This window comes from Physeter macrocephalus, chromosome 4 (genome assembly GCF_002837175.3).
Source record: "Physeter macrocephalus isolate SW-GA chromosome 4, ASM283717v5, whole genome shotgun sequence".
Lineage (NCBI taxonomy): Eukaryota > Metazoa > Chordata > Mammalia > Artiodactyla > Physeteridae > Physeter > Physeter macrocephalus.
This window is the reverse complement of record NC_041217.1, coordinates 50,606,906-50,620,634: the sequence shown is the minus strand read 5'-3', so window position 1 is coordinate 50,620,634 and position 13,729 is coordinate 50,606,906. Positions and strand designations below refer to the sequence as shown.

Here is a 13,729-nt window from a genome sequence, read left to right as displayed (position 1 = left end):
TGGGCCCGTGAGCCATGGCTGCTGAGCCTGCACATCTGGAGCCTGTGCTCCACAACGGGAGAGACCACGACAGTGAGAGGCCCGCGTACTGCAAAAAAAAAAAAAAAAAAAAAAAGAGAACCTAGACAGCCCTATATCTATTGAAGAGATTGAGAATTTGTTATTGAAAACTTTCCCACAGCAAAATCTCCAGGCCCTGATTGCTTCACTGTGAATTCTACTAAATAAGGAAGAAATAATACCAGTTCTACACACAAACTCTTCCAGAAAATAAGAGGAGGGAACACTGCCAAACTAATTCTATGAGACTAACATTACCCTAATACCAAAACCAGAAGAAGACCCTAGAGGAAAAGAAAACTACAGGCTGATATGTCTCATGAATATAGATGCAAAAAATCTTTAATAAAATGTTAGCAAATTGAACTTAGCAATATACAAAAAGGGTAATTATAACCAAATGTGTTTATCCCAGGAATCTAAGGTTGGTTCAGCAGCTGAAAATCATTGTATTTTACCATATCAGACAAATCAAAACCAAAAATAAAACATATGATCATCTCCATATATGTAGAAAAAGCCATTGAAAAATTCAACCTCCTTCATGATTTGGAAAAAACAACAACAAAAAACAAAAACAGAACAACAACACAAAAAAAACCAGCAAAATAGGAATAGAGGGAACTTCTTCAGCCTGAAGAAATCAATAGCTAGCTAACATCATCTTTAATGGTAAAATGCTGAATGCTTTCCTTCTGACTGGGAACAAGGCAGAGATGTCCACTCTCTCCACTTTGATTCAACATTGTACTGGAAGTTCTAGCTAGTGCATTAAGGCAATGGAAGGGTCCCAGCACCGTTTACTGCCTTCCTAGAGAGACTTACTCCATGATATTTATATCCAGTATTTACGTTGGTCTGTTTCTGGGCTCTCTATTCTATTCCATTAATCTGTTTTTTTATTCTTTTGCCAATACCATACTGTCTTAATTATTATAGCTTTATCATAAGTCTTGAAGTCAAACAGTGTCTGTCTTCCAGCTTTGTTCTTCTCCTTCAGTATTGTGTTGGCTCTTCTGGATCTTTTGCCTCTCCATATAAACTGTACAGTTTGTTGTTATCCACAGCCTGACTTCCTGGGATTTTGGTTGGGAAGAACTGACATCTTGACAGTACTGAATCTTCCTATCCATGAATGTGGGATATCTCTCCATTTATTTAGTTTGTTGATTTTGTTCTGAGCTTTACAGTTTTTCTCATATAGATCTTGTAAATATGTTAGATTTATACCTCAGTATGTCATTTTGGGGGTGCTAATGTAAATGGTATTATGTTTTTAATTTCAAATTCCACTTGTCCATTGCTGGAAAGCAATTGACTTTTTTATATTAACATTATATTTTGCAACATTGCTATAATTGCTTATTTGTTCCAGGAGTTTTTTGGTCAGTTCTTTTGGATTTTCCACATGGACTATCATGTCATCTGCAAACAGAGACAGTTTTATTTCTTTCTCCCTAATCTGTATATCTTTTATTTCCTTTTCATGTCTTATTGCATTACCTAGAACTTCCAGTACAGTGTTCAAAAGGAGTGGTGAGAAGGGATATCCTTGCCTTATACCCGATCTTAGTGTGAAAGCTTTGAGTTTCTCACCAGTAAGTATGATTTTAGCTATCGGCTTTTTGTAGATGTCCTTTATCACATTGAGGAAGTTCCCGAGGAGTGACGTCAGCAACATAGTGGAGTGAAAAGCTACCTTTGTCTCTCCCTTTCAATCTGCAACCAGTAAAACATTCATAACTCAACAAAGGTGCCTCTGCCCAACACACCAGGATGCTAGAGAATTCCACACATCTGTACATCTAAAGGTCAGTGGACTGGAACACATATAGGAGACAGAACTGAGGAAACAGCAGAGGTAGTACCTGTAGTCCTGGCCTTCCCACCACAGCAGCTGAGCCCACAGCCCCAGAGAACCCAGTAGCAGCTGGGGAGGCATTGCACACGACTCCAGCTACACAACACCTGCGGCCACAGGCAACTGGGCAACAGCAGTAGTGGGGCCTGGGACCTCATCCCTCCAGCCACTGATGTGCCCACCACTCCAGCCACCTGCCCCCTCCCCCCGAATCTGCAGCGGCAGAGCCCACTAACCTTATAATACCAGACACGGAAGAGGTGCCCTCACAACTCCTGCTTCCCCCCTTCCCTTACTCTCCCCCTGCAGTGGCAGAGCCTGTGACTCAGGGGATCCCAGACACAAGGGGGAGCCCACCATCCTGGTACACCAGGTGGTGATGCCAGCAATACTGGCAGAAGCAAGGCATCAGTGACCCCAGAGATGCAAGAACTGATAATGTGGGCAGGGGGCCACATATTATGGGCAGTACAGGGTAGAAAGTGCTAACTCTCAGATGTAACAAGAGGCAGCTCAGGTAAGAGAAACCAAAAACTTATGCTATAGTGCCACCTACTGGAAAACAGAAAGCCTCTGATTTCTAACCTGTTGCTACTTTAGATGTGCTGACAGAGGAACCAACACATCAAGCACCATGAAGAACTACAGTAACACTACCACAGAAAGAAAATGACAATTCTCCAGAAACCAAACTTAAAGTCATGGAATATTGTGATCTAACTGATAGAGAATTCAAAATAGTTAACATGAAGAAACTCAGCAAACAACAAGAAAATTCAGAAAGGCAGTTCAGTAAGCTCAGGAATAAAGTGAATGAACAGAAGTAATACTTTGCCAAAGAGATTCAAACTCTAAAAAAGAACCAAACAAGTTTTGGAGCTGAAGAACTCAATAAATGAGATAAAGAATGCATTAGAAAGCATTGAAAGGGGACTTCCCTGGTGGTCCAGTGGTTGAGAGTCCACCTTCCAATGCAGAGGATGCAGATTCAATCCCTGGTCGGGGAACTAAGATCCCACATGCCGTGGGTCAACTAAGCCCACACGACACAACTAAAGAGCCTGCATGCCGCAGCTACAGATCCCACGCACTCTGGAGCCTGTGCCACAACTAGAGAGCCCACATGCCACAACTAGAGAGAAGCCTGTGAACTGCAACGAAGAGCCCACGTGCCACAGCTAAGACCCAATGCAGCCAAAAGTAAATAAATATTTTTTAAAAAACACAAAACATTGGAAACAGCAGACCATACAGAAGAGAGAATTAGAGAGCTCAAAGGTAGAAATCTAAAATTTATACAAGTAGAAGGAAGAGAAATAGCTGTCAAGTTATTTTTCTGCGTCTATTGATATGATCATGTGATTTTATTTTTTTGCCTATTGATACGATGGATTACATTAATTGATTTTCATGTGTTGAACCAGCCTTGCCCACCTGGGATAAATCCCACTTGACTGTGTATAATTCTTTTTATTCATTGTTGAGTTCAATTTGCTAATATTTTGTTGAGGGTTTTGCATTTATGTCCACAAGAGATATCAGTCTGTAGTTTTTTTTTTTTTTTTTTTTTTTTTTTTTGTGGTATGCGGGCCTCCCTCTGTTGTGGCCTCTCCCGTTGCGGAGCACAGGCTCCGGACGCGCAGGCCCAGCGGCCATGGCTCACGGGCCCAGCCGCTCCGCGGCATGTGGGATCCTCCCAGACCGGGGCGCGAACCCGGTTCCCCTGCATCGGCAGGCGGACGCGCAACCACTGCGCCACCAGGGAAGTCCCACAGTCTGTAGTTTTTTTTCCCTTTCTTATAATATTTTTGTCTGGTTTTTGTTATTAGAGTAATGGTGGCCTCATAGAATGATTTAGGAAATATTCTCTCTACTTCTGCCTTCTGAAAGAGATTGTAGAGATCTGGTATAATTTCTTCTTTAAATGTTTAGTAGAATTCACCAGTGAACCCACACAGGCCTGTTACTTTCTAGTTTGGAAGGTTATTAATCATTTATTCGATTTCTCTACTAGTTACAGGCCTATTCAGAATGTATATTTTTTCTTGTGTGAATTTTGGCATATTGTGTCTTTCAAGGAATTGGTCCATCTCATATAGATTATCATATTTGTAGGCATAGAATTGTTTGTAGTATTCCTTTTTATCCTTTTAATGTCTATTGGACCTGTAGTAATGTCCCCTCTTTCATTTCTGATATTAGTAATTTGTGTCCTCTCTTTTCTTATTTAACTTGGCTGGAGGCTTACTGATTTTATTGACCTTTTCAAAGAACTACCTTTTGATTTTATTGATTTTTCTCTACTGATTTCCTGTTTTCAATTTCATTGATTTCTGTTGTAATTCTTTTTTTTTCTGCTTACTTTGGATTTAATTTGCTCTTCTTTTTCCAGTTTCCTAAGGTGGGAACTTAGATTATTGATTTTATATCTTTCTTCTTTTCTAATATATGCATTCAATGCTATAAATTTCCTTCTAAGCACTGCTTTTGATGCATCCCACAAATTTTGATAAGTTGTTTTCATTTTCATTTAGTTCAAAATAATTTAATTTCTTTGATATTTTTTTCTTTGACCAATGTATTCTTACTTACTACAAACTTACTATAAAGATACAGAAATCAAAACCGTGTGATATTGGTGTAGGGTGAGGTGTATAGATCAATGAAACAAGATAAATAATCTAGAAATAGACCAAACCACACATGGGTAATTGATTTTTGACAGAAGTGCCAAGGTAAGTCAATGGAGGAAAGGATACTCTATTTAACAAATGGTGCTGTAACAGTTGGACGTACACATACATACTGGGGGGGAAGAAAAGCCTCAACGCTTTTCTCATACTCTCTGCAAAAATTACCTTGAAATGGATCAGAGACCTATACATAAGAGCTAAAATATAAAGAACTAGAAGAAAATGTGCAAGAAAATCTTTGTGATCTTGAGATAGACAAAGACTTCTTATATAGGACACAAAAAGCACAAAACATAAAAGAAAAAAAATAAATTGGACTTCATTCAAAATGTAAAAATTTTACCCTTCAAAAGATACTGTTAATAAAAGACAAGACACAGAGTGGGAAAAAATATTGATAAAACATATTTGGAAAAACATATCCAAAATATATAAAGAATAATTCTAACTTTATTAAAAAGACACCCCAATTAATAAGTGCACAAAAGATTTGGATAACTCACCAAAGGTAGATGATTGGCAAATAAGTACATAAAAAATGTTCATCATTAGACAGGAAATGTAAATTAAAAACCACAATAAGAAGACCTGACTATACTATACAGTACCTATGCTATAGGTACTAGAGACCTGACTAGAATAGCTAAAAAGAATTTTAATGATAATAACAAGTGCTGACAAGGATACAGAGCAACTAGAATTCATACATACTGGTGGAAATACAAACTTTGGAAGTTTGGTAGTTTCTTATTCAAGTTTAATGTTCACGTGCCATGTGACTCAGCACTCCCACTCTAGATATTTACCCAAAAGATGTGAAAACTAAAAGATCCATACAAAGACATGTATCCAGGTGTTCATAGGATCTTACTCATAATGGCCAAAAACTGGACACAAGCCAGATGCCTACATACCTTTATACAATGGAATACTACTCAGCAATAAAAGGCAAAGAACTACTCATACCTGCAGCAACATGAATGGATCTCAAAAGCATCATGCTCAATGAAAGAAGCCAGACACAGAAGACTATAGGCTGTATGATTTCCATTTCTGGAAAAGGAAAAACCTAAGGACAGAAATCAGATCAGTGGTTGCCAGGGGCAATGGGTGGGGGTAAGAGGATTGGCTGCAGAGAGGCCAGAAGGAACTTTTGGGGGTTATGGACATGCCTTATGTCTATTGTAATGGTAGCTACACAAGTAGACACATTTGCCAGAATTCAAATTTTTAAGAAGAATATTACTTCAATTTTTTTAAAAAGGGAGAAAAACCAGGGATCTTGCTCTGTATGTTAACTGGCACAATCCAAAGTGGATGAAGAATCTGGGACAGACAAGATGGCGGAGTAGAAGGACCTTGAGCTCACCTCTTCTCACACGCACACCAAAATCACAACTAACTGCTGAACAGCCATTGATAAAAAAAGACTGGAACCTACCAAAAAAGATATTCTACATCCAAAGACACAAAGAAGAAACCACAACAAAACAGTAGGAGGGGCAAACTCGTGATATAAACAATTCCCATACCACCCAGGTGGGTGACCCATAAACTGGAGAATAATTTTATCGCAGAAGTTCTCCCCCAGGAGTGACAGTTCTGAGCCCCACATCAGGCTTCCCAGCCTAGGAGTCTGGCATCGGGAGGAGGACCCCCAGAGTACCTGTCTTTGAAGGCCAGAGGGGCTTGATTGTAAGAGCTGCACAGGACTGGGGGAAACAGAGACTCCACTCTTGGAGGGTGCACACAAGGTCTCACATACACCAGGACCCAGGGCAAAAGCAGTGACTTTGAGGAGCCCAGGCCAGACCTACCTTCTGGTCTTGGTGGGTCTCCTGGGGAGGTGGGGGTAGGGGGGGAGCTGTATCTCACCCTGGGAACATGGACACTGGTGGTGGTGGCAGAAATATTGGAGAGCGTCATCTACATGAACTCTCATTGAAGGCAGACATCTTGCCTGGGTCATAAGCACCGAGGCCTGGCCCCACCCAACCGCCTGTAGGCTCCAGTTCTGGGACGTCTCAGGCCAGACAACCAACAGGGCAGGAACAAATCCCCAGCCATCAGCAAATAGGTTGCCTAAAGACTTCCTGAGCACACAGCCACCTCTAGATAGGTCCCTTGACATGGCCCTGCCCACCAGAGGGCCAAGACCCAGCTCCAACCATCAGTGGGCAGGCACTAGTCCCTCCTGCCAGAAAGCCTGCACAAGCCTCCAGACCAGCCTCACACACCAGAGGACAAACACCGGAAAACTACGATCCTACAGCCTGCAGAACTGGGTCCATACGCTCAGGTCAGAACCTACCCTGGGAACAGCTGGTCCCTGCCCCTGAGTGATGAGAGGGGAATGCACTGCTGGGATGAGGACCACTTCTCCAAGGTCAAGAAATGTAACTAACCTACCACAGAAACAATACAAATAGAAATTTAAAACAAAATGAGACAGCAAAGGAATATGCTGCAGACAAAGTAACAAGATAAAACCCCAGAAGGACAACTAAGTGAAGTGGAGATAGGCAATCTACCCGAGAAAGAGTTCCAAGTAATGATCATAAAGATGATCCAAGAACTCAGAAAAAGAGTGGATGCATAGATCAAGAAGTTACAAGAAGTTCTTAGCAAAGAGAAAATACAAAGAACCAAACAGAGTTGACGAATACAGTAATGAGATGAAAAACACATTAGAAGGAATCAATAGCAGAATAAATGAGGCAGAAGAACGAAGCAGTGAGCTGAAGACAGAGTGGTGGAAATCACTGCCATGGAAAATAAAAAATGAAAAGAAATGAGGACAGTTTAAGAGACCTCTGGGACATTACATGCACTACCAGTCACATTATAGGGGTCTCAGAAGGAGAAAGAGAGAAAGGGCCTGAGAAGATATTTGAAGAGATAATAGCTGGAAACTTCCCTAACATGGGAAAGGAAACTGTCACCCAAGTCCAGGAAGCGTAGAGAGTCCCATACAGGATTAAGCCAAGGATTAACACACCAAGACACATAGTAATCAAATTGACAAAAATTAAAGACAAAATATTAAGAGCAACAAGGGAAAAGCAACAAATAACATACAAGGAGACTCCCATAAGGCTAGCAGCAGATTTTTCAGCAGAAACTCTGCAGGCCAGAAGGGAGTGGCATGATATATTTAAAGTGATAAAAGGGAAAAATCTACAACCAAGAATACTCTACCCAGCAAGGCTCTCATTTAGATTTGATGGAGAAATCAAAAGCTTTACAGGCTAGCAAAAGCTAAGAGAATTTAGCACCACCAGGCCAGCTTTGCAACAAATGCTAAAGAAACTTCTCTAGATGAAAAAGAAAAGGTCACAACTAGAAAAAAGAAAATTACAAATGGGAAAGCTCACCAGTAAAGGCAAACATACTGTAAAGGTAGGAAATCATCCACACACAAATATGATATCAAAACCAGCCACTGTGAGAAGAGGATAGTACAAATACAGGATATTGGAAATGCATTTGAAATTAAAAGACCAGCAACTTAAAACAATCTTGTTTATATATAGACTGTTGTACCAAAACCTCATGGTAACCACAAACCGAAAATCTACCATAGATACACCAAAAAAGAAAAAAGAATCCAAACACAACTCTAAAGTTAGTCATCAAATCACAAGAGAAGAGAACAGAAGAAGAAAGGGGAAAAAAAAGTCCTCCAATGTACCTAGCTAAGCACTTGCGCTTTGAGCATGCGTGTTTCCTTCCGCCCAAATCCTGAATGAGGTACTATACTAGCTACCCAACCCTCCAACCAGGCAGATCAGAATTCAAAGAACCTGGAGCAGCCTTGAGGTCCATAGGCTCACATAAGAATATGATTCCATCTGTAATAAACATAATAGTAACTACCATTTAATAAGCATCTACTATTTGAGTCCTCTATTAGACCCTGGACATGCATTTTCATTTGCCTAGGAAGACCATCTGAGGATAGTTACTCAAGGTCACACAAACCCAGCTTGGATTCTAGAATCCATGTTCTTTCTATGGCACTACTTAGGAATAAGGGCCTGTCCACCTGGGTCTCCAGGTTAATGTGGCAGTTTCCTCCTTTTGGAGCTGTATCCCTATTCTAAATGAAGGCATTCTTGACTGAGGTTCTGACACTCGGTATGTCTTACTAGCCCCACCCCCCTGCAATGGTTGGACCTGACTTGTGGACTAGGTCACTGGCTGGAGTCCTGCTCCTTCAGGGATGGGTTTCTGGCAACAAGGCCATTCAGTGGTGACTGTCCAGACCAGTACTGTTGGCCCCACCCACCACCAAAGCCCTGAGGTGGGGTTAGTTCGCTCAGCCTGATCTACTTTCAACACCTTCTCCATAGTAAATACTGATGAGAGATATTTGGATGGTCACCTACTGTGGGCCAGCATTACATTAAGCACCTAAAATTTATTATTGAACTTGAGTGGTACTTATCCGCCCTGGACCCTCAGGCTGCCTGTCATCCAAGCCCACATCAGATCATGGCCAAAAGCCAATATTCCTTTGGTATGTTGACACAGTTGAAAAGGCCTTGTGCAAAAGGTATACTAAGAAACAACAAATGTGAAATATACACAGAGACTCTGGGTTCCTACAGAATCATGGGTTGTAGGTCATAGTTGACATTGTCATCAGGAAACTCACCCAACACAGGTTTGTAAAATTATATCAGTAGCAATAAGGAAGTTGGAAAAAGTAGTGATTGGTAAGGTTGAGAGTCATAATAATTAGTCTCAGGTGGGAGCAGTTCATCCTATAGGCACTATACCACACATCAGTTCTTTACAATGTGCATGAAAATCACCTGTGGCTCGTTACACCATGGATTCTAACTCAGTACATCTGAGGTGAGGCCTGAAGCTCTGCATTTCTAACAAGCTCCCCTAATATGCTGAAAGCCACTGATCCTCAGACTACACTTTGCATGGCAAGCCCATAGACCTCCTTGACACAGGTTTTAAAAGGAAAAAAAATAGGGCTTCCCTGGTGGCGCAGTGGTTGGGAGTCCGCCTGCCGATGCAGGGGACACGGGTTCGTGCCCCAGTCCAGGAGGATCCCACGTGCCGCGGAGCGGCTGGGCCCGTGAGCCATGGCCGCTGAGCCTGCGCTCCGCAGGGGGAGAGGCCGCAACAGTGAGAGGCCCACATACCGCGAAAAAAAAAAAAATAGAGTTGACTTACTAGGCTCTAAGTCATGCATGTAGGTGGCATTAAAACCTTCCAGCCAAGGTTCATGATCTTACCAGAAAAGTAGTCATTCATAGAGGAAAAAGACCAAGCCAGCCCTGAGTCTCAGAGCATTAGGAAGATGGAGCCCTGGGTTCAGGGGTCTGGAAATACATATAGAACTCAGGATAGGGAAAGAATGGGCAGCAGTCATAGAAATAACAACAACATTGTTAAACTGTTTGAAAAGCAGAGAAGGTAGCCTGGGGTATTTGAAGTCAGGACCAGAACGCCAGACCCAGGACACTAGACTCACTGGCACAGAAAAGGCAAACTTCAAAGTCTTAACAACAGGGCTTTCCCTGGTGGCGCAGTGGTTAAGGGTCCGCCTGCCGATGCAGGGGACACGGGTTCGTGCCCCGGTCCGCTGAGCCTGCGCGTCCGGAGCCTGTGCTCCGCAACGGGAGAGGCCACGACAGTGAGAGGCCCGCGTACCGCAAAAAACAAAAAAGTCTTAACAACAAGCAATGGAAAGAAATCAGCGCAGGCAAACCAACACCGTCACAAATGTCCAGAAGGCCACCAGGTAGATTCCCAGATGTAGGAAGTGAACTTACCTGCTCATCTTCAGCTTCCAGAAGGAACGGAGTAAGGGAAATCAAAGCGTCCTAGTGCCAGAGGAAATAGCCTGTTCAGCAAAGAATCCAGGAGAGGATGAAGTACGGGAGCTGGAAAACTCAGCAAAGGCTCAGCTCTGCTACCCACGTCACATCCGACGTAAAGTTACGTCGTACTGAGCCAATGAGAGGCCTGTGTTCCTTCTTACCTGTGTGGGGCATTATCAACACATGTGAGTTAAGTGGCTGTAGCTGTGAAAATTGACAAATAGTATGAGGTAGGAGGCACGCTGGTAGAGCCCTGAGTCTCAGAGTGAGGTCCCAGATCATCAGTATCAGCATCACCTGGGAACCTGTTAGGAAATGTAAATTCTCAGTCCTGCTCCAAACCTACCAATCAGAAACTGCGGGGGTGGCACCCTGCAGTCTGTGGTCCAACAAGCCCTCCAGGTGATTCTGATGCAGGCTCACTGCAGTAGAGTCTAGTGAAAGCCTGGTGGAGAGAGAAGGCCAGGTGTGGCAAAGGAGAGTCATTATAAGTAGGCTTGATAATGGCGCTTTTAAAGAGCTGGTGGGGCCTTCCCTGGTGGCGCAGTGGTTAAGAATCCACCTGCCACTGCAGGGGACATGGGTTTGAGCCCTGGTCCGGGAAGATCCCACATGCTGCAGAGCAACTAAGCCCGTGAGCCACAACTACTGAGCCCACACGCCACAGCTACTGAAGTCTGCGTGCCTAGAGCCCATGCTGCACAACAAGAGAAGCCACTTCAACGAGAAGCCCGCACACCACAACGAAGAGTAACCCCTCCTTGCCACAACTAGAGAAAGCCCGCGTGCAGCAAATGAAGACCCAACACAGCCAAGAATAAATACATTTTTTTTAAAAAAAGAGCTAGTGAAGTCTTAAAGCCTGTTTATAGGGAGAAGAAAACCCAGTAGAGATAATGTAAAATAATAATTAATAAAACATGCTCAGTGATCAACAATGAAAACCAAAGTGGATGAATGTAAATTGTAGTAAAAATTACAAGTGAAAATTTAATAACGGGCATTAACAGTCTTTGCCTCTTAAGCTTTTTATTTCCCAGCCACATAAATGTGTCTACTGGTAAGGACACCATTAGGAATTTTCAGTAATCTGTATGTCTCTTTCAAATGTATTTCTCCAGCATGGTAAGGGAAACCACCTTAGGTAGGTAGCTCTTTGGTCAGAGTGATCACGTAATATAAATATATTTAATAAGAGTATCCAGAAAAATTGCTAAAAATCCTGAGCCCAAAACATATGTCTTCAGAAAGTCACACAGTACAGTAAAAATGGAGTTAGTAGTGTGTATGGGGTGAGTGGGTTTTTTTTTTTTTTTTCAGATTTCATTGTATATGTAAACAATATTTTATTTTTACATGTTATTCTTAATGGGCATTTGAGTTGTCTACATTTGGAGTCTATCAACAAACAGGGCTACTATATGTACATTCTTGCAGATATCTCCTGGAGAACACATGCAAATGTTTCTAGAGAGTATAACTAGGAGTAGAATTGCTGGGTCCAAGGGTAGGCATTTGTTTAGGTTTAACGTGTAATGCCAACTTGTTGTCAAAAGTGTTGTCCAAAGTGATGCACAGTGTACACTCTCCACAGTCCAGAGGGGAGTTTCCCTTGCTCCTGGCCTCCTTCACGCTTGGTATTGTCTCAGTTTTTAGTTTTCAGTTATCTAGTGGGTGTGAAATGGTATCTCCTGGTTTTAATTTTTATTTCTGTGATTACTAATGTGGTTGCTCATCTTTTCACATGTTTGTTGCTATTTATGTTTTATCTTGTGTGAAATGCCTATTTTTCACTTTAGTCCAGTTGTCTCAGTGCCATCTAATTAATGGAGCTTTGTTTCCTCGCTGATCTTCAGTGCCAGCATTGTCACAATCAAGTTTCTGTACGTGTGCAAAAGAATGGATGGCTCTCTCTTCTCGCCCTTTGGTCTGTTTGTCCATCCTGGGGGCAGTACCATACCATCTTCATAATAAGTCTTGATATCTGTAGGTCCTTTTCCTCTTCCTGTGTCTTGTGTGATTGGTGCCATTTTTTTTAAGTTTGCTTTAGAGGGATGGTCTGATTACTAGGCCACCTTTTTTTCTTTCTTCATTTACGAATTTTAAAGTTCAGTTAGTGACCCACTTATTCCCTCTTCAAAGACAAAACAAAATCTTTTCTTTGACATTTACAGTATTTTGAGCCTTTTGACTTAGCCTACAAACCTATCATTTTGATCAATGAAGTACTTAAGCTATTTTTGTTCCTTCCCTTCATCCCATCCTGAAGAATAGCGTCCAGAAGCCTCACAATTTAAAAAAATGTATTTGTTTGTTAGCTTCTGGGCAACCACAGAGGCAAATTTGATTTTCCTAACACTGGCAAACCCACCGTCACGGCGCAGTTCCGTTACAAGGCCTCATCACCCCCAGCCACTGTCCCGTCGCCCACTGTTCAAGATTCCTTATTGCTCAGCACTTGCCTTTCCTGCTGAAGTCTAGTACTCTCTGTCTCATGGTAACTTGGTTTTCGTATTTGTCGATTTTCCTGTCAGCTGCTGCCTGTGAGTTTTTGGACATTGTTGAGCTGCTGCTCCAGTCCGGCGCCGACCCCACACTCCGAGACCAGGACGGCTGCCTGCCAGAGGAGGCGACAGGGTGCAGAGCGGTCACTTTGATGTTACAGCAGTACACGACTGGCAAGGCTTAATCAAAAGACTGGAAACCCACAGTCTGTAACAGCACAGGGCTTCAGTGGTGAAAGAAAACTTCAAAAATAACACTTCTTTTGCCACCCATCTTCGGTATACACTGGCTAATAAAATCAGTTGTGAGAAACTGGGGTTTTGAAGTCTCAGCAATTCCTTCTACTTGCATATATTCCAGCGAGTACCGTTTGGTGATGAACATGTGTACTGTGCATAATACAATCCAGTTCCGCTGAACGTGCTCTGAAATTTATCACTGTTCTAGAGGCTGGGAGAGGAGGAGATGCATCATATTTCACAATATTAAACATGACTGCTCTTTTAAAAAACATACAGAAGGGAAGTAGAACGGGCAGTACTACACTGACAATTAGGGGAAGTTCCATGAAATCCCAATATGGTGGAGCTCAAACGGTCTCGTGGCATTTGGTACAGCTGGTCTGAATAAGCAGCTAAAGCGTCTATTCTTTTGTCAGACAGAATTGAGAAGATAGGAAAGAAGAGGGCTCTTAAGAAAGCAAAAGAGGGCTTCCCTGGTGGCGCAGTGGTTGAGAGTCCGCCTGCCGATGCAGGGGACACGGGTTC

The 13,729-nt window shown here is 42.3% G+C and overlaps 1 protein-coding gene across 7 annotated transcripts in view; it reads left to right on the top strand.

Annotated features, from left to right (window-relative positions):
* ACBD6 (acyl-CoA binding domain containing 6) overlaps positions 1-13,279 on the top strand; it is a 222,636-nt gene extending 209,357 nt beyond the window's left edge. For 4 of the 7 annotated variants that reach the window (XM_024133640.3, XM_028488606.2, XM_055084189.1 and 1 more), the window contains one exon: positions 12,992-13,279. In XM_024133640.3, coding sequence (XP_023989408.1) covers positions 12,992-13,146 — 155 coding nt within the window. In that variant the 3' untranslated portion in view covers positions 13,147-13,279. Of the gene's footprint in view, positions 1-1,567; positions 1,659-12,991 lie in introns of all 7 variants that reach the window. The other 3 variants (XM_024133641.3, XR_003679439.2, XM_028488608.2) reach the window with 3 other exon arrangements.
* Positions 13,280-13,729: the final 450 nt, after the last annotated feature.